At 50.0% G+C, this 20,661-nt stretch overlaps 2 protein-coding genes across 2 annotated transcripts in view; one reads left to right on the forward strand and one right to left on the reverse strand.

Moving 5' to 3' along the window:
• The window catches only part of TAP1 (transporter 1, ATP binding cassette subfamily B member), an 11,112-nt gene extending 5,481 nt beyond the window's left edge, over window positions 1-5,631 (reverse strand). The window contains exons 1-6 of the mRNA XM_004711732.2: window positions 4,838-5,631; window positions 4,301-4,415; window positions 4,050-4,180; window positions 2,790-2,995; window positions 1,810-2,007; window positions 1,357-1,485 (exon numbers count right to left, since the gene is read on the reverse strand). Coding sequence (XP_004711789.1) covers window positions 1,357-1,485; window positions 1,810-2,007; window positions 2,790-2,995; window positions 4,050-4,180; window positions 4,301-4,415; window positions 4,838-5,441 — 1,383 coding nt within the window. The 5' untranslated portion in view covers window positions 5,442-5,631. The remainder of the gene's footprint in view (window positions 1-1,356; window positions 1,486-1,809; window positions 2,008-2,789; window positions 2,996-4,049; window positions 4,181-4,300; window positions 4,416-4,837) is intronic.
• Window positions 5,632-6,008: 377 nt separating this feature from the next.
• Window positions 6,009-12,250, forward strand: PSMB9 (proteasome 20S subunit beta 9). Its single transcript, XM_004711733.2, has 6 exons — window positions 6,009-6,089; window positions 8,598-8,665; window positions 9,302-9,433; window positions 11,053-11,182; window positions 11,386-11,527; window positions 12,081-12,250. Exons 1-6 carry the CDS (start codon window positions 6,030-6,032, stop codon window positions 12,206-12,208), a joined length of 660 nt encoding a protein of 219 aa, XP_004711790.1. The 5' UTR covers window positions 6,009-6,029; the 3' UTR covers window positions 12,209-12,250.
• The last annotated feature ends 8,411 nt before the right edge of the window (window positions 12,251-20,661 follow it).

The raw sequence follows: 20,661 nt of genomic DNA on the forward strand, positions 1-20,661 counted from the left end.
GTGGAGGAAAGGGAGGAGAAAGCCAACAAACCCAGAGACAAGGGAACAACAAGAGATCTAAAATCAATGACAGGGAAAGTATAGAACGCCTGGTGGGGTTCGATCAAGGGCAATGTAGTCAAGAGGAGTTACTGAGAGCTAAATGAAGGTCAAACATGATAGTGGGACAGGAGGAAAGTAAAAGGAAATAGAGGAAAGAACTAGGAGGCAAAAGACATTTATAGAGGTATAAATATAGGCATGTACTTCTGTAAGTATATTAATATATAATGATACGGACAGAGGCCTATGTACACATATTGATATGTTAAGTATTAAGGAAGCAGATGGACATTGAGCAAGAACACTTTGTTCTAATGACCTGGCATTCTGTGATGCTCACCTTCCCGATTGCTGAAGACAAAATGGGTGCATAAGCAAATGTGGTGAAGAAAGCTGATGGTGCCTGGCTATCCAAAGATATAGCATTTGGTGTCTTAAAGGCTTCAAGTCAAACAAGCAGCCATCTAGCAGGGAAGCAACAAAGCCCACATGGAAGAAGCACACCAGCCTGTGTGATCATGAGGTGTGGACGGGATCAGATATCAGGCATCAGAAGACTGACTCAAAACAAACAATCATATCGATACAAATGAGGGAGGTCAAGGTGGTGACCCAAAGCCCGTCTGTAGACAATTGGGCATCTCCTCAAAGAGAGTCACAAGAAAGGGACAAGCCAGCCAGAGTGCAGTATAGCACCGATGAAACATATAACATTCCTCTCGTTCTTTAATGCACCACCACCCCCACCCCCACTATCATGGCCCCAGTTCTACCCAACAAATCCGACTAGACTGAAGTATGCCCACTGCTACAGTTCTTGACACACAGAATCCAGGGTAGATAACCCCTCAGAATAATAATGGGAGTAGTGATACCAGGAGGGTAGGAGGAAGTTGGGTGGGAAAGGGGGGATAGAGGGGGATCAATCACAACGATTGACATATATAATATCACCACCACCACTCCCCAAGGGGGGATGAACAACAGAAATGTGGGTGAAGGGAGACAGTGGACAGTGTACGATATGAAAAAAATAATAATTTATATTTTATCAAGGGGTCAAGAGGGTGGGAAGGTGGGGGGGTGAGGGTAAAAAGCTGATCCAAGGGCTCAAGTAGAAAATGTTTTGAAAATGATGATGGCAACACATATACAAATATGCTTGATACGATTGATGTATGGATTGTTATAAGAGCTGTAAGAGCCCCCAATAAAATGATTTGTTTGGGTTTTTTTAATAGAAGGAAAGGAAGGCAGATGATGGTGGGAAAGGGGAAGGCAAAGCATTGGGGAGTACAACTCAGGGGGCCTCACCTCAACAGCTGTGCTGAACTGGATCTGGTAGAGAATGAATGAAACGAGGTTCCCACTGCTCACGGCCCGGCTCATCACCAGCTGCCCTCCAATGTATAGGATTCCCACCTTCAGCAACATCCCCGAGATCTGTGGCAGGAACACAGAGAAGAGGATTGCAGGCGCGAGCTGTAAGAGCCCAAACCAGGCTCACTGTCTTCAAGTCTGTTCCGATTCATAGTGAGCCTGGAGGGCAGTCCCTGGCCTTCCCCTGAGAGGCCAAGGCAGGTCCCAGAATCTGTGAAAAGTCATGTAAAGCCCCTAAAATGAGGGAAGCGGTTAACGCCATTGAGTACGGTAATAGAGCCTCGGGTTGCTGGCGTGGGAACCCGGAGCCAAGGATGCGCAGTGGAGGAGGAGTTGGGAGCAAGGTCAAGGGACAAAGGGTGTAGAGTTGAGGCTCCAGGTGCTCACAGTGGTGGTCCACGTCTTGACTGTATAGGCCAGTGCTTCTTGCTGACTGAGAGTCTTCATTTCCTGCAGCTTTTGTCTGAACCTCCGGCTCTCCCCCTCCTCGTTAGCAAAGCTCCGCACCGTAGGCATAGCTGACAGGACTTCAATGGCGACCTGGCTCGCATCTGCCAGAGATTTCTGCACCCTGACTGTCAGCGACTGTAGAGACATGGACAACAGGTGTCACACAGGGTTAGGAAGCCACAAGGGGACACAAATACCTGGGTTACCTGTCCGGAGATTAGGCAGAAGAAAAGGCAGAGAACCAATTGAGAAAAGAACAAGACACGGGCCGGCCGCTTGACACTAGAGAAAACCAAGGGGGAGGTAATAGCTCAGAAGGGGCTGGATGCCATATTCTTAAAACACAATGTGGACAGATGTTGGACAAGGAGACACAGAGACCGCGCAGCTTCACAATGAGCCGGCTAGGTTCACAGGCTTCCGAAACAAGGTACAGTGAACCCTCGCCACTTCGCGCTTCGACTTCCGCGGCTTCACTCTATCGCGGTTTTTGCATAACAGCGCATGCTCTGTCATTACTGCCACTGATTGGCTCATACTGTACACGCTTGATGCCATAAATAATATAATAAATGATAATTGTAACGTCCAAAATGTTTTACTGTATTTTCCCTTTTTCGTTTAATAAATTGGGCAATACGAGTGTAATGGTGACTAAAGGGTGTTTTTTCATGTCCTCTATGCTCTAACTACGAAAATATTTGATTTACAAATAAGGAATCCTACTTCGCGGAATTTCATTTATCACGGTAGGGTCTAGAACCGATTAACCGTGATAAACAAGGATTCACTGTATTCTATTATGCAAATGGCATCAAGGTGGGTACTAGAATTGTCCTGAGAGTTGAGAGAAATGGAATCTTCCAAGTCTGAGAGACAGAGGGTTGATGTAGGTTAAACCAGGGTCCTGAACATACCTCCTGCCATTTTCCCAGCTTCTTTGGCAAAAGGAAAAGCAGAGGCAGGGCGACCAGGGTGACCATGGTGAGGGACTGTGATCCCCAGAGCATGAGCCCCAGGAGACACAGCCCCCGAACCAGGTACCACATCAGCAGGTTCAGCTCGTCACTCAGAGACTCACTCAGGGTGGATGTGTCCTTGGTTACCCGAGATGTGATGGAACCTGCCAAAAGTTGGGGAGAAGAATAAATGAGATGGGGTTCAGAGTGACGAGAAGAATAATCCAGGGTGCCGGAAGTGGGGGTGTCAACATGGTGTTTTAAGGGGGCTGGGGCCAACAAGGTCATATGGAGGGGTGGAGACAACAGGGAATCAATCTAAAAATGATAGCCAAGAAGCATGAAGGAAGACCTTCATTTGAACGATGAGAAATCTGATGCCAATGTAAATTTTGATCTCTGATATCTTTCTATTCCTTAAAGGACTTGTACAAAGGACTTCAAAAAGTCCATGGGGTGGGGGCAGTGCAAGAGGGGGAAAACTGAATTTAAAAGATAATGGCATTTTCCCACAAACTTTTTGAAGTCCCTGATATCTGCACATAGGCAGAAGAGTTTAAGCTGATTGCATGGATATCAGGGAGGTGGGAGGCGAGAGATGGTGTCTACACCCAGCAGTGCCTTGGGAATCTAGAAATGGGTTCATTCACCCAAGCTTCTCTCAGGTGAGCTGGCAATTTTCAGCATTTGGGTCTAGGCCTCAGTTTCCTTGTCTGGAAAAAAGTAGGCATGAGGACTCCATGCTCTCAGAATTTCCAGGTTTGCGATGCCATCGTTTTTATTAAAGGATGGGGATCGATTTATGGGGAAGCTCTTAAGGGAAAAAGTATATTTTGTGGTAGGTAAAAAGGACCATTTTTGTTCAGGCTGGAAGTATACCAAGACTCTGAAACAACGGTGTGTGTATTAAAAAGAAAGGAGGGCTGGTGGCGGGGCAGTCACACATTGGGCTGCGAATTCCAAGGTCAGCATTTCAAAACCACCAACCACCTATCCGTGGGAGAGAACAAAGGAAAACGAAGCTTTCTACTTCCAAAACAAGTTAGTCTTGGAAGCCTGTAGGAGTGGATCCACTCTGTCCTATAGAGCCACGATGAGTCGGAATTGACTGGATGGCAGTGAGGTTTTTGATACCAAAAAAGAGATCAAAATTACAAGTAAAATGATATGTGGGGATATAATGAGTAAGTGGATCTGTAATGAAAATCGGTGAGAAACCTGTTTGGTTCTGTTGGAAAAACGCTGTCTCTTGGCGAAGGACAGCCTGAAACACGTCTCCCTGCAAGCGGCAGTGCATGTGGCCCATGGTCTGGTTGTAGATTCCATCGCCCAAGAACTCCAGTACGGCACTGGGGTGGGGGGAGAAGGGGGAGGAGAAAAAAGGTCAGGGGGTTGGAGGGAGGCCATCCATGTCCCCACAAAAGTAGACTTTGGAGCGTAGCTCAGCCTTCCCTCCCCAGCCCCCAGACCTGGCTATGGTGAGGAGAGACATGATGGTTATGTTTTGGGTGAAGCCAGCCGTTGTCCCATCCTGTAGAATCCAGTCAGTGATGCGGCCAGTGAAGAATGGAATGGCCATTTCCCCTGGGGTGGGGGGAAAAGAACTCCATCCATCACAAGTATTACATCGAAGCAGGTCACTTCCCAGCAGCCTGCCCCACCATTATTCTTCAGACCAGGGCCAGGAAGAAGATATCGGGGCTAGGCTTCTACCCTGGAACTCACAACACAAGCAAGACCTGGGGGGCATGGCTGGAATACCCTCCGGTTAGAGATGAGGGTGAAAGCCGAGGAGAGGACACGGCCCAGAGGAAGTCATGTCTGCGGCAGGCCTGCGGTCCATGACTCCTCGCCCCCACCCAGCCCGGTGGTCTTTATCCCGGAGTGGGCTTCCCAAGACCCAAGCTGGGTCGCCTTCCGCCTCAAACCGCTTGCTTCCCTGCCATTGTCATTACTTCTTGCCCAGTCTCCTGGCCCGCTACGCCCACTGCCACCCGCTTACTTACCGACGCAGGACAAGATCAGCAGGGCCAGAACAAACGGGTAGCGGCGAATGTCGGGGGCCACGCAGCGCAGCAGTAGTTTCAGCAAGGATCCAGAGTTTTTCTGGTCGCCAGGAGCCCCCCGTCTCTCAAGGCTGCACCACAGGACAGCGGCAGGCAGGGCGCCTGCATAGCTGAGGACGAAGGCGTCGGGGCAACTTGCCCAATACAGCAGTCTGGGGCTAGCACTGTCCTTGGAGACGGCCCACGAGCCCAGCTCTCGGAACAAGGCAAGTCCCGGCAGGGCCAAGCCCAGCGTCGCCGCCAGCGGCTCCAAAAGGGTCAGCCAGCGCTGGCCTCGTGCGCTTTCCCCCTTGGAGCCAGCGGAGACCCCGAGGACCCCGCGGACCCCCAGCCACAGCACGGCCCAGCGGCCCAGGCCCACCACACAGAGCCGGAGCAGCGGCAGCGCCGGGGGCACCAGGAGAAAGACTAGCCCGGGCAGCGCGCTGGTGACCAGCACCCAGTCCACGAGCAGCAGCAGCAGCAGCGTCGCCCCCAGCCACGCGCCATCAGCTCCGGGGAGGCAGAGGTATCTGCCGGGAGCGGGGCGCCCTGGGTCAGCCATGGGCAAGTGAGCGCCGGCCCGGCCTGGACTCTGGGCTGTCCGGTTGGGTGGACTGCTGAGCCTGGTCCCTGTGTGTGCCCAGGGCGCGGGGGCCGGCGTCGGGGCGGGGACCGCGGAAAGCCCCGGGGGAGCCGGGACGCGCTGAGCAGAAGCGCAGCCGTTTAGAGGAAAGAGAAATCGAAAGCGGTGGCCGGCTCTCGAGGTCCGCCCTCTTGGACACCCCGCCCGCCCCGGCTCCGGGCGCGGGGGGCACGGGGAGGGGGCCCGGGGGCGTCGGGGGGCGGGGCAGCTCGAGGCGCGAGGGTCTGGGGAGCCGATCCAGCGCCCCGTGCGCGTCTTCCCGGGGTGCCCAGCCCACCTACCCCTCCGTCTGCGGTGCCGGGTCCCCGCCCCCGGCCTCGCGCGTCACCAGTCGCCAGGCAGATCCCGGGCGCACAGGTTAGCGGCGCGGCAGGAAGCCCGAGGGAGGGGGGGCGGGGGGCGCCCCCGGACGGCGCGGGGCGCAGGGCGGGGCGGTAGGCGGGGCCCGGGGCGCTGTCCCAGGTCAGAAAGCGGGCTCCGGGCAGCGAGCAGCGGGCGCCCGCCGGGATGCTGCGCGTGGGAATGCCGGCCTGGGAGCTCCCCGGGACCGGAGAAGTCCACACCGGGGTAACGGGCCGGGGCTGGGGGCGGGCAGAGGGATGGAGAAAGGGGGTCAGCGGGGACCCCCTGAAAGCTCCGAGGAGCGCTTGTAACAAGGGGCCGAGGTGCGGGGAGACGGCCGGGAGCTGCAGCTGCAGCAGCGCTGGTGCGCCCCGCAGTGCACGTAGGGTGTGCGGTCCCAAGGAGGTCGTCCGAGGGCCGCGCAGGCACAGCTCGTGGAGAGGGGGGTGCCTTGGCGCCTCGCAGGAACCGTCAAGGGGAAGCGGTTCTAAGGCACTTTCGCTTTCATTCTTGGCTGGTCAAGGGAGCCTGGGTAGCTCAGTGTGTGAAGCGTCCCGACCCCCCACACACACCCCCGCCCGCCAGCTGCTTAGTGGGAGAAGGATGGGGCCACCTGCTCCCGGGAAGGCTTACAGCCTCAGAAATGCTAGGGGGCAATCCTGCGACCTGCGGTGTCCGAGGAGGAACCACCTGGCAGGCCCGTGGGTTGGTTTGTCCGCTCAGGGGGCTGGTCAAATGGAGGGAGAGTGTGGGGCGGGGAGCCCAGATGGCGCAATGATGCCCCAGGGAAGTCATGAGGCTTTGGGGAGAAGGGCACTGATTGGGGATAGCCAACCCATGACACGGACCTTTGATAACCGGCTCCCCAGTAACTCTGTCTGAGCACTGGCCACGGGCTTCCGTGTCGGCCAGCGGCGCCTCCCCGGGCACTGCCCACGCTCCCGGCCGCGTCTCCCGGGCTCGCTCTTACAAGCCTGCTGGGGGACTTTGCCCAGCTGCGTACCCAGGGCAAATGGCAGTCGCAAGACTGGATAACTTCTGCTCCCCGACTATTGCCACCACTCTTGGTTTCGAAGCAGATCTGTTGTGGAGTAAAAACGTGTAGAAAGGCCCGGGTCCTCTGGCACCTCTTTCTGCTCACCATACCTCTGTAGTCAGCATCCCTGAGGGCCTGACGAACTCTGGGGGGGGGGTGAAGGCAGCCGCAGATAAGCCATTTGCACGTTAGAAAGCCTCCCCGCAGTGCCAAATGAGCAGCGCAAGGGGAGAAATCAGAGCAACCCATAGGAGTGGAGCCCGAGTTTTAGTCACAGCTCTGCTCTTAACGCTCCATCATCATCCTGAATAAGTCCCTTGCTCCCTCTGTGACTCAGTTTCCTCGTTGAAAACAAACGGTCCTTAAGGTTCCTTCCAACAGGACAGGAGTGAAGCAAAGATAACGCAATCCTGCTTCTTTTTCTCGACCTGGAAATGTCAGCTCAAAGTCCCCGGGCACAGCCTTTCTGAAAGCCGCTTCAGAAATCGACTGCCTTCTGAGCAGAAACACGTTAAGCCAGCGGTTCTCAACCTGTGGGTCGCGACCCCTTTGGGGTCAATTCACCCTTTCACTAAGATCATCAGAAAACACATGTTTCTCATGGTCTTAGGAACCGAGACACCGCTCCTCTAGCTCAACCTTCATACTGACATTGGCTTGTTATGCAGACTGTCTCCACATGTAGCACTGTAGTTTACTGTTGTTATATTAAGGCTGTTGCCGACGCTACACCATGCTTCAAGACAAAATTTCATTTATTTGTCATTAGAAATAAATATTTCACAATCTATAATTGCATATTGTTTTGTGATTAATCACTACGCATTAATTAGGTTCAATTTGCAACAATGAAAATATATCCTGCCTGTCAGATATTTACTTGATGATTCATAACAGTAGCAAAATTGCAGTTAGGAAGTAGCAACGAAATGATTTTATGGTTGGGGGTCACCACCACGTGAGGAACTGTATGAAAGACCATTGTAAATGGTCTCACGTGATCTTCGCTTTCCTTCCTTCTATTCCTGGCCTGGATCTGCTTCCCATCTTTGGCCAGTGTTTCCCATTGTTCAAAAAACATAAAGGTCTTGTTCCTAGATGATCTGGCCCCTTCCACACACATACACACACACATACACACACACACACACACACACACACACACAGGGTGGGGGGAACATGACCTGGTTTCCAAAGTCACGATAACTTGCTCTGTGTTCACACACACTGGCCGCACTGGACAAGAGACTGCGCTGGAGAGCACTCACTTGGGCTACTCCACACACACCTCTGTGAGCTCTTTCCTCAAGGGAGCACTTCACCTCTAAAAGCCTCATCCTCTCTCTAGAGTGAAAAGTGTTCCAATTGGGGAAGTTGGAGCTTAGGGATGTGGTCCTTTCTCTGTTACACCATAGCCAGGCTTGACACTCTCCTGCAGCCAGGTGAGGGAAAGAAGAAAGTGGAAATGATGGGGAGACCCACCAGCGGCTCCACGGGATAAGGATGAGGCTGTCTGCTCCGGGAAGGATGCACAGTCTCAGCAACGAGCTGGATGCAGCGGGTTTGGTTTCTTGGTGGGAGTCAGCTCTGCCTTGGGTTACTTTATGTCCATGAGCCGGTCACTTCCCTTCTCTGGGCAGGCCTCTTCTTCCCATGCTGATCGAGGCTCTGAGACCCCACTCCTTGTGTCTCCACAGACAACCATCATGGCGGTGGAGTTTGATGGGGGCGTCGTGGTGGGTTCTGATTCCCGGGTATCTGCAGGGTGAGTATCAACGAAAGCTGCCCTTCCAAAAAGAAGAGGCCATAATAAAAAGATGCTGGGTGGATGCTTGGGTCTCTTGATTCATGGAGCAGGATCTCGGTTCTGAATGCTTCCATGGCCTAGGCTGGCAGTTTACAGGGATTAACGTAAGGACTGTGTGAGGTCCGAGAAGGGGGCTGGAGGGCCCTGCCAAACTGATCAATCTGGTTTCTCACTGATCACGTGTCAAACTAATTTTACCTCTGCCCCGCACCTGGTCACAGTTTCTTTACATGCAAAATGAGTCCAAATTGGGATTAGATCGGTATCACTTATGTTACAGTCCATAGAACACTGAATGTCCTCCACCTGGTTAATTAGCAAAGAAAACTGATAAGAGGCATATCTTTCTTGAGTGCTTAACTATTTTTTTTCAGTTATACAAACTGCACCCTGAAACGAATTGTCCTTTTGATTAGCAGATACCACCATTTGCCTAGCTGAGATCTTTTTCCTCCTGCTGCTTCAATCCAAGCATTCCATTTCACACACTCTAGGGCTGTTCGCTTATGAAATCCATTCGACGGGCACTGGGTGATTTACCTCAAAACTGCCTGGCAACTCCAACGTTGATGATCATTTACTGCTTCTTGGCAGACAGGCGGTGGTGAACCGAGTGTTTGACAAACTGGCCCCCTTACACCAGCGCATCTACTGTGCCCTCTCCGGATCGGCTGCGGATGCCCAGGCCATAGCAGACATGGCCACCTACCAGCTGGAGCTCCACGGGTACGCCTCTCCACCGGCACTGGAGCCCTGACTCCACCCGCTAGACCTCTCCCAACGGGCAGAGTCCAAGTGCCTGTGGAACCCTGCATTGGGAAGTGCGGAGATTGGGGGGGGGGGGATTTTGTTGTTGTTGTTCCAACTTCAAACTCAACTTGAATCTCTCTAAGCCAGTTTCTGTATCTATATAGTAGGGCTTACAGTATCCACCCTACCCTTCCAGGGGCCCTGGTGGCACAATGAGTTAAGCATAGGCCAGCTAACGACAAAGACAAAGGGAGTGGTCGGAACCCACCGTCACTCCATAGAGGAGAACTGAGACCGTCTGTCTCCATAAAGGTTTATAGTCTGTGTCCTACAGGGGCGCGATGAGTCAGCTTCCGTTCCATGGCCATCGGTAGGACTGTGACCCTTCCCTTCAGGGCTGGGCTCTGTCGTCACCTGTCTCCAGGCAGGTCTGCCATACACAGGCTAGTGTCTCAGAGCAAAGGTTTACCCGAAGGACATGAGCACCCTCTGATGGGCGTGGGGAAGGAGTGGGACTCCATACACTGGCCCTTGAAATTGCCAGTCTCATATCACATGTCTTGTCTCACAGCCAGGTTGTGGGTGTGTAGGCTCCCATGAGGCCCAGCACCTTCCTTGGCATTTAGGAAGCTGGTCCCATGTAATTGTAGTAAGCAAACATGATTATTTTGGGAATCAAATTCTGTGTATGAAAGCAGTTTGAAATGTTGCATTCCCCGTAAATAATGGGGGGAGTGACTGGTAGTGCGGCTCCCTCGTCAGTAATATCAGGCAGAGTTCTAGTTGCTGTGGAGGCAGCTCCAATTCCTGGTGACCACCAAGATTTCCTCCCCTGGTGCCTCTGGGTGGACTCAACCTGCAAGATTTCGGTAAGCAGTGGAGCGCATAGACTGCACCACTCAGGCAAAGTGGTTGCTGCGAGGTGCCTGCAGGTGAATGCTAATGTACGGCGACCCATGTATGCCAGAGGAGAGCTGTGCTTCCTAGAGTTGTCAAGGTTGTGACCTTTCCGAAGTGGATCACCAAGACTCTATTCGGAGGCACCTCAGCATGGATCCCAACCCAAAACCATTAAGTAGTAGTCGAGCACTTCATTTTCCCTGCCCAGGCAAAGTTAACCCCAACGCCACGCTCACTGCCGTCAAGTTGATGCGGACTCATAGCACCTCTAGAGGCCAGGGTAGAACGGATCCTGTGAGTTCCTGAGACTTTAACTCTTCACGGGAGTAGAGCCCTGTCTTTCTTCCACTCAGCAGGTGAGCCCTTGCAGTTAGCAACGCAGTGCCTAACCACTACCCCACCAGAGCTGCTGCAAGCACCGTGACTCTGTGAGAGATCAAGGTTGCTGGGACAGAAGCGCAGCTGATGTGGCTTTACCCACACAGAGCAGGGACCTTACAGACACAGGGAAGTATGTGCTTAGAGGATGCGAACGGACAACCGAAAGGTCTTCTAATGGGTGGCATGAGACCTCAGTTGGAGTTAGACCTGTTAAGCTGTAGGTCTAAGTGCCACTTGGCAGGGATGATACCGATGGCGCAGGAGCTTGGACTTGAGGCAATGATATCAACTCCTGTCCCTACCAATTCCTTCAGGATGGAAGTTGAAGAACCTCCTGTTGTTATGGCTGCTGCCCACGTGGTGAAGAATATCACCTACAAGTATCGAGAAGACCTGTCTGCACATCTCATGGTAGCTGGTTGGGACCAACGTGAGGGGGGCCAAGTGAGTCCTTCCCAGCCCACTCTCTCCTCTTGGGGTTGGTTCCCCACGTCTCTGGCGGGGAGGAGGGTGGTCATATGTTGTCCTAGCAATGGACAGCAAAGACACCACCTTCGTGGTCGAGTCTGAGGCGACCTGCTTCTCTGTCTCCGTGGGAAGAAGAGAACAAGTGCTTCTTTAGTTTGAACTAACGATATCCCCCTTAGGTATATGTAACCCTGGAAGGAATGCTGACTCGGCAGCCTTTTGCAATTGGGGGCTCTGGCAGCAGCTATATCTACGGTTATGTGGACGCGGCATATAAGGCAGGCATGTCCCCTGAGGAATGCAGGCGCTTCACCACAGATGGTAATTGGCCAAATGGAAGGGAAGCTGGGTGGTTGTTTGTTTTTTTTTTACTTTTTTTATTTTTTAACACAAAAGGAAGATGAAACATGATGAGAAGAGAAATATGTGGGTGAGCCTTGTATTAAGACCACAACTGGCACACTTCTGAGAGAAGAAGCGGGCAGGGCAAATGCTAAACTAGATGGGACTTCAGGAAAAGAGGCCTGGTTAAGGACTGTTCTCAGGAAACCAAATTAAGATGTAGGGTCACTACACGCACTAGTGTGCTAAAACTGGCTTGGACCAGCTCACAAGAGCCAATTAGTAAATGTGAAGGAGCTTTTTGAGCTGCTTATTGAACTTGGCATCGAGCATGTGCGCATGGGCACTGGAAGATGCTTCGATGTCGTGGCATGCCTTTCCAGCTAGTTTGCCAGCACACGAATAAATGCACCTCTTTGGGAGGCGGGGGTTGATTGCTGACAGTGCTCAGAGATTTGATATGATCAGGCGGGGAGGAAAAGGCTTTTGACACTAAGCCATTCTCTTTCCATCTCTTCAAAACCCTCTGCAGCGATCACTCTGGCCATGAGCCGGGATGGCTCTAGTGGGGGCGTCATCTACCTGGTCACTATCACCGCTGCGGGTGTGGATCATCGAGTGATCCTGGGCAACGAGCTGCCGAGATTCTATGACGAGTGACTCTTCCTCAGACTTGTTTTGTAATAAACTCTGGAACCGGAACTGATGGTCAACTGGAAATGGGTGCTCGGGACAAGGAAGTACAGGGGAAGGTGGCTCCTTCCTTCTCAGAGACCAGCCCATTCCTTTTAGTCGTTGGCCTCTGGGTCTAAAGCATCTTTCCCAGAGGGAGTATGGAGTGGGGATTACACTAGAAACACACAGCACCCTATGCATGGCGGGTCTGTATGCACTGAGCAAGTTTGGAATGCTAACAGCAATGAAAATGCTCGTTCTGAAACCTCAGGGGTGTGAAGAGTTGGGACTCACTCCTTTACTGCTAAGACTTGATGCGTAGATAAGACAATGACTCTCATGAGAATTAATGACGAGCACTATCAAACTCACATTTAAGATAATTCCTTCCATTATGTATTCATGCACATTGAAGACCAGTACATGACAAATGTTTAAATATTTGGGGCACGGCACTTATGAATTTCAAATGATAACAATGGCCCAAAACTACATTTATTGATGCAGGTATTGACTTTATAAATATTATCTGTTTGAACCCAACGAAAAATAATCCTATTGGGGATTGTTATTGCTTGTACTTAAGGAGAAATAGAGACTTAGAACAAATAAGTCAACAGGCGGTCACAACTAAGTGACCAAGATCGCATAGCAAGTTCAGAAGCTGGGATCTAGATCTGCCACATGCCCTCCCCATTGTGATTTTTACGTGCCACCATATTGACTCCTACCCATGGTGACTCCATTCCTTCAGCGTTGAATTGCCCCGGAGGGTTTTCAGAACGATCGCCTTCCAGAAACACATCACCAGGCTTGTCTTCCACCTCCGAGTGGGTTCAAATTGCCAGCCTTACAGCTGGTGTTCTAGCACTTAACTATTTACACTACCTTGGGAGTTCTAGTCAGGATCGACCACAATAGAGATCTTTCCATCCCTCAAGCTCTATAGATCATCTCCCCCCTTGAAATCAGCGCTGGTTAAAACCCAGCCTCCTCCAATAGCAACCTCCTCTGGATGGGAACGAAGTCAGCACGTCAAAGCAGTGTTCTGTCCACATGCAGGCCCATGAAACACCCAGCCCTACGTCGCTCCTTACCCTTTCATGTGTATGTCATCCCTTGACTCCTAGCCAAATTGTGTGTGTGTGTGTGTGTGTATAAACTCCCATGATGCCCAGCACGGTCCTTGGCACTTGAGTAGTTGTATTAAACAAAGTGGGGGTTCTGTTCCTCTATTTGTCATGCTCTTGTGAGGAGCCCTGGTGCATTGTGGGTAGCACCTTGGGCTGCTACCTGAAAGATCAGCAGTTCAAAACCACCAGAGCCTCTGAGGCTTTCTGCTCCCATAAAGATTGACAGCATCGAAGAGGCAGACTTCATGTTGTGAAAAAGACAACACTACCTAAAACAATGCAATACCGGTGCAAGTCCCACATAAATTCTGTAAAGAAATGGAAAGTCTAATCACCAATTTCAGATGGGTGGGCAAAAGATCCCGGATAAGCAAAGAACTTCTTAAAAAGAAGAACCGACTAGGAGGCCTAGCACTGCCTAAGCTACCACCTACAACATAGCCCCAGTAGACCAAACAGCCTGTGACTGGCACAAGGAGAGAGGTGTAGAACAATGGGTCAGAACAGAACACCCAGACATACCCGCGTCAGCCTGCAGGCATCTGGTCTTAGACAAAGGACCTCCTAGAAAGATCCAATGGGAAAAGACAGCCTTTACAACGAATGGTGTTGGACAAACTGGATTTCCATAAGCACCAGAATGAAACAAGACCCATACCTTTCCCCATGCACGAAAACAAACTCAAGTTGGATTAAAGACTTAATGTAAACCCCAAAGCTCTCAGGATCATCAATGAGAAGGCTGGAACAAACCTAAGGGCCCATTGCAGGGCATACATAGATGACCAAGTACAGTGGAGGAGGCACACACTGCAGAAGACAAGGTAGGTGATTGGGACATGCTGAAATGACATCACTTATGCACATCAAGGACCTCATCAGGAGAGTGAAACAAGAGCCCATCGATTGGGAAAATGTTTTACCAATGACACATCAAACAAAGAGCTAATTGCCAAATATATAGAGAACTCTACAACAGCTCGATAAAAAAATAACAAGACACCCAACTAAGAAATGGGGAAAGATATAGGAACAGACAGTACACTGAGAATGAAGTACAAATGGCTAGCAAATGCATGAAAAAGCATGAAGCAGTGGTCATCAGGGCTGCCCCAATGCCAGCTACCTTGACCCCTTCCCACAAGATTGCATACAGAGGACAGCACTGAAGATACATGCCGGGAAGGAGAGGGGCAGGTCTGCCCAGACCACATGCCAGCAAACGAAGAGGGAAGGAGAGAGAGAGAGAGAGAGAGAGAGAGAGAACAGTATACTGGTCCAACAAGCCCCGAGGATGACACTCCTGCTCAGAGCAGCCAAGGCACAGACAGGACTGTAGGGCCAGCCCCACCATGAGACATGATGTCCCCTGACTGACCCACAGCGCTGCAGGGACAGCACTGGAGACACAGTGCAGGAATGGTGCCCAGTCTGAACGCCCCCCCTGCCCCCCCCCCCACACACACACACACACACACACACACACACACACACACACACACACACACACACACACACACACACACCCCACTGGGGTGAAACATGAATGGAGTGCAATAGAGCAGCCAGGGAAGCAAAGCTACTAAGTGCCCGAGGAATCCCGAAAATAGGCTTCAGACTCGGAGGGCAGGGGTTGGCACCTCATCAGACTCAATCGGAAAATATACATAAGGGTCAGCAGACAGGCCTGGTATGTATACTATGTATACTATACTACGTATAGACCCTTTGTGTTTTCTTCTTCTTTTTTCATGTCTAGCTATATAAGATAGGCAAAATAGCACAATCCTGAAAGAAGACAATGGGACCTAGGTTCAGGAGGACAGGGTGTGGGGTTAAGGGGAGAGGGGTCCCCCACAAATCATCACAGGTCCGGTAGGTGCAATCGTACAGCGATAATAAGTAAAGATTATAGTAAAGTCATAGAGAGCATGAGAGGTGAAAGATAGAGTCAAGTAATGGAGTCAGACACAATTCATGGTAGCATTGCTCACCTCAGCCCCATTTGATGGTCCACGTGTGGGTAACCCGGCCACGAGGGCAGGAGCAGCCTCGGGGGCCAAGAACCGGGAAGCGCTCCCAGTCCCCCGGGAGCTGGAGAAAGCCCTGGGAAGCCAGGACCAGGGAGAGCCTTTTCTTTATTACTGACCAAGCATTATATCATTTTAGGGGGACATGATTACAGAATCACACGTCACAGGAAGGGGCAGTACAATAGGCATACACATTGTAGGAAGGAGATCTATGATAGGTATAAGCGTAACAGGAAGGGATGAGCTAGGGGTGCGCTCATAGGAATGGAAAGGTCTAGGGGTATACATGTGACAAGATGGGAGGATCCTAGATTCATGATGGCAGTCTAAGCTTGGTCATCCTTGGGTGAGTTTGACCTCTCTGGTGTCTCCTACAAGGAAACAGACAACTACTATCCTTATCAGAAGGGAGTGGGTCCTACTTGTGGGATAAACAGTAGTGTCTGCCAGCTCTGGATGGCTGATAGCTCTTAAGGAGAATGACCCCTAATCCACTCTTGATGACCTCCAAGTGTACAGTCATTCTCAAGCAGCTAAGACTGGCACATATTTAGGGGAGACAACTTGGGAGAAATCCTTCTGTTTCCCATAACAGGGAGAGGGGGAGGGAGGGGAAAGGGACAGAGGAGCCAACAAACCCAGGGACAACAAAACAACAAGAGACCTAAAATCGATGGTGAGGAGGATGTAGAATGCCTGGTGAGGTTCAATAAAGGGCAATGTAGCCAAGAGGAATTACTGAGAGCTGAATGAAGGTCAAAAATGATAGTGGGACAGCAGGAAAGTAGAAGGAAACAGAGGAAAAACCTAAGAGACAAAAGACATTTATAGAGGTATAAATATGGGCATGTATATATGTAAATACATTAATATATAATGATAGGGATAGAGGCCTATGTACATATATTGATAAGTATTAAGGAAGCAGATGGATATTAAGCCTCTAATCAAGTACTCCCTCAATGCAAGAACACTTTGTTCTAATCACCTGGCTCATCTTCCCAACACGATTGCTGAAGACAAATGGGTGCATTAGCAAATGTGGTGAAGAAAGCTGATGGTGCCAGGCTATCAAAAGATATAGCGTCTGGGGTCCTAAAGGCTTGAAGTTAAACAAGTGGCCATCTAGCAGGGAAGCAACTAAGCCCACATGGAAGAAGCACACCAGCCTGTGTGACCACATGGTGTCAACAGGATCAGGTATCAGGCATCAGAAGACCCAAAACAATCACACCAATGCGAATGAGTGGGGTCAGAGTAGAGACTGAAAGCCCATCTGTAGACAATTGGACAACCCCTCACAGAAGGGTCACAAGGAAGGGACGAGTCAGCCAGAGTGCAGTATAACACAGATGAAACACACAACATTCCTTGAGTTCCTTAATGCTTCCTCCCCCTGACTCCCACCCCACTATCATGACCCCAGTTCCACCTTACAAACCCTGCTAGGCTGGAGTATGTACACTGGTACAGATAAGAGCTCTCCACACACAGAGTCCAGGACAGATAACCCCCGCCCCCAGGAACAAACACTGGTACAGATAAGAGCTCTCCACACACAGAGTCCAGGACAGATAACCCCCGCCCCCAGGAACAATAATGGGAGTAGCAATACCATGAAAGTAGGAAGCCGCGGGGGTGGGGGGAGAAAGGGGAAACCTATTGCAAGGATCCACATATACCCCCCCCACACACACACACACACAACCAGGGGGACGAACAACAGAAACGTGGGTGAAGGGAGATGGGGACTGAGTAAGCTATTAAAGTAATAATAATTTATAATTTATCAAGGGCTCACAAGGATGGGAGGGTGGGGAAGGAGGGAAAAGAAAGAGGGGCTTATACTAAGGGCTCAAGTAGGAAAAAAATGATGAAGGCAACATATTTACAAATGTGCTTGATACAATTCATGTATGGATTGTTCTAAGAGCTGTAAGAGCCCCCAATAAAACAATTTATTGAAAAGATGAAAAACATGACAAATTGCTCACAGTCACTAGCCATCAGGGAGACACAAAGTAAAACCACACTGAGATACCACTTTACACCCACAATGCTAGCCCAAATTTAAAAAAACAAACAGAAAGCAACAAATACTGGAGAGGATGTGGAGAGATTGGAACTTGTAACCACTGTTGGTGGGCATTTAACTACATACAGCCACTATGGAAAACGATATGGCGATACTTAAAGCAACTAGGAATTGGAATTCCATATGACCCAGCAATATCACTGTTAGGCATATACCCTGAGGAAATAAGAGCCACAACACAGGTTCACAATAGCAAGAAACTGGAAGCAGCCCGAATGCCCAACAGTGGAAGAATGGATAAAGAAACTATGCTACAATACACACAATGGAATACTATACATCCCTGAAAAACACTGATGACAGCATGAAGCACTGCGGACACGGAGGGACCTGGAAACCATTGTGCTGAGTGAAGTAAGTCGATCACAGAAGGACAAGTATTATACGAGTCCACTACTACAAGGAAAACACCAACGAAACAAATCTTTGGAACTAATTCTTGAACAAAAGGGGAAGAGGCTCCCTATGGGCCAAGAACCATACATCACCTTCCTTATGTGCACTTCCCAAGAGCCACTTGAAGGAGGAGACCTCGCTTGGATGGGGTCGCTCCTTCAAGAGGGGGGAAAGGGAGAAGACCATGCACTGGCTGCTAAGCTACATTGAGACAAGGCCATGACAAGTCAATGGGCCCCACAGGAATGGAAGGAGAAATTTGCTTGTGGGGTTAATGGGAAGAGGGAACCCCACAAAACATCACAGGTTCGGTAGACACAATTGTACAGCGATAATAAGTAGAGATTATAGTAAAGTCATAGAGAGCATGAGAGTTAAAGGATGGAGTCAAGTAATGGAGTCAGACGCAATTCATGGTAGCATTGCTCCCCTCAGCCCCAATTGAGGGTCCTCGTGGAGGGGGCTTAGCCGTCAGAATAGGCGCAGCTGCCTCGTCCTCCTTAGCCACCTCTCAGCCAGCCACCCTCCCAGGGAGCCTCCTTATTTATTGCTAACCACGCATCGTATCACTTTAGGGGGATCTGATTACAGAATCATGCATCACAGAAAAGGAGCAATGCAATTCATCCTAGAACAAGTTTGGTTACTCTGGTGTCTCATATAATAAAACAATTACTATCCTGGGAGGCATGCAAGCCCCCTGATAGCAGATAACAACCTACGTCATAGAGAGGGGTTGTAACATAGGCAATACAAGCAATAGGAGGGGGATGACCTAGGGGTGAACGCGCAATAGTAAGAGGAGGGAATAGGGGGGCATGTGTGGCAAGATGGTAGCCTAAGCTTAGTCATCTTAGAGTGGTCCTGGGCTTGCCTATGGGCACTGCTTCGAGGGAACAATAACAGAAAGGAATGGGCCCTATTTGTTGTGGGATAAACAGTGGTGTCTGCTCGATCTAGACAGCTGATACCTCTCAGTGAGAATGACTCCCAATCCACTCTTGATGGCTGATGTCAGGGAGAATAACCTCTGACCTACTTTTACTGACCGCCTAGTGAACAGTCATTCTCAAGCTAAATCTGGCATATATTTTGGGGAGACAACTTAAGAGAAATCCTTCTGTTCCCCACACTTGCTGGGAAACCAAGTCAAGAGCAGGGAAGAGGAACATCTACATTTCGTAGGAGACACGGATAGTTGTGTTGGTGTACCTCCGATTTGAATGAAGAAATGAACTTGCAATGTAAACCCTGCCTGCAGTGGCCAGTAAGTGAAAGAGAAGGATGAGGGTAGCTCTCCGTCCACCAGGCTGGGTCTTCCTCTCCATCTTCCTACCTCCCATGGTTGACCACTGCAGCTGCAGGAGTCAGGAGAAGCTTCGCCTTACATCTGACCCCCACTTGAACCAGACCGGATTTACCTGCTTCCACAACGGCATGCTGGGAGCCATCAGTGCACTGCCAACCTCGGATTCTTTTACCCCTGCATCCACCAGCCTGTGGCCCTCCTCCTTCGTCATCTTGTTTCCTGTTCATCAGCTTCTGCAGTTACGAAAACCAGGAGAAGCCTCGAGCTTAACCATTGACCTAAGGAATAGAACGGAACTGAACTAAACTAACTTACTTCTACGATGGTAAGCTGTTTCTTGTTATAAATCTCTCTTTTTTTGGATGCATACATATGCAAGCACCGCCTGGCTTGCTTCTCTAGAGAACCCGACCTGGCACAGCATCATGCAATTAAAATCTCTACAAAGCTTAATATATATACATATCATCAGAAACCCACAGGGACAGTTTTACGCTGTCCCTCGGAGCCACTATGAGTCAGAATTGATTTGCTGGCATGAGTTTGGGTTTGTTGTTGTTTTGTTTTGTTTATATGTTTTTGCTAGGGAACATCTTGGTCAAAAGTGAGCAGTAAAGAGTCCCAGGATACAGAACCCTGAAAGAAAAGGAGATTGAGCTGAGAGATAGTAACAGGTCCTGCTCGCTATTCGACAAAGAGATATTCATCTCTCAGTTAGATTTGGAACTATTTATATGGTCTTCTTTTGGGGCATGGGGGGTGGTTCTATCCATATAAGATCAGCTGGATAAGCAATCCCATGGAGACAGCAACGGGAGTGAGTCCAGGTGGGGGTGGGAGGAGATAAGGCATGGGGGTGGTGTGTGGTGAGCAATAGTGACAGGGAACACAGGAACAGCAAGAGTTCTATCATTGACAGTAAGGAGGGAGTAGCATTCCTGGTTGTGTTTAACCAATAGAAAAGTGTCTGAGAGGAATTACTGAGAGGTGACTCGTGGGTAAGCATGATAGGGGGCAGGAGGAAAAAAAAAGAAAAAAAAGAAAGTAAAAATTGCATACATATATATGGGTATAAAGAGATATATACATTTGTAAATATATAATTATATAAACATATGTCTACATACGTACTTATATATAAATACAATAAGGAAGCAGATGGATTTTGGACCTCTACTAAAATCTTACCTAAGTACAAAAATGGTTTGTTCTAAGAATGTGACACTGTTATATATGAGGATGAGGAAATAGAGCTATGTGCATATATTTATAGGATTAGTATTAAGGTAGCAGAGGGACATTGGGCCTCCACTCAAGTACTCTCTCAATGCAAGAATACTTTGCTCTATTAAGCTGACATTCCATGATGCTCACCTTCCCGACACGATTGCTGAAGACAAATGCATGCATAAGCAAATGTGGTGAAGAAAGCTGATGGTGCCTGGCTATCAAAAGATATAGCGTCTGGGGTC

Source organism: Echinops telfairi, unplaced genomic scaffold (genome assembly GCF_000313985.2).
Source record: "Echinops telfairi isolate 266 unplaced genomic scaffold, ASM31398v2 ScPeMD7_655;HRSCAF=1070, whole genome shotgun sequence".
In the NCBI taxonomy this organism is placed as follows: domain Eukaryota; kingdom Metazoa; phylum Chordata; class Mammalia; order Afrosoricida; family Tenrecidae; genus Echinops; species Echinops telfairi.

Bases quoted from the DNA above. Each gene is read 5' to 3' on its own strand.
- PSMB9 (XM_004711733.2), top strand. From the start codon at position 6,030: ATGCTGCGCGTGGGAATGCCGGCCTGGGAGCTCCCCGGGACCGGAGAA. The intron at 8,666-9,301 runs GTGAGTATCAAC...GCTTCTTGGCAG, and splicing joins GATTCCCGGGTATCTGCAGG to ACAGGCGGTGGTGAACCGAG. The intron at 9,434-11,052 runs GTACGCCTCTCC...CAATTCCTTCAG, and splicing joins TACCAGCTGGAGCTCCACGG to GATGGAAGTTGAAGAACCTC.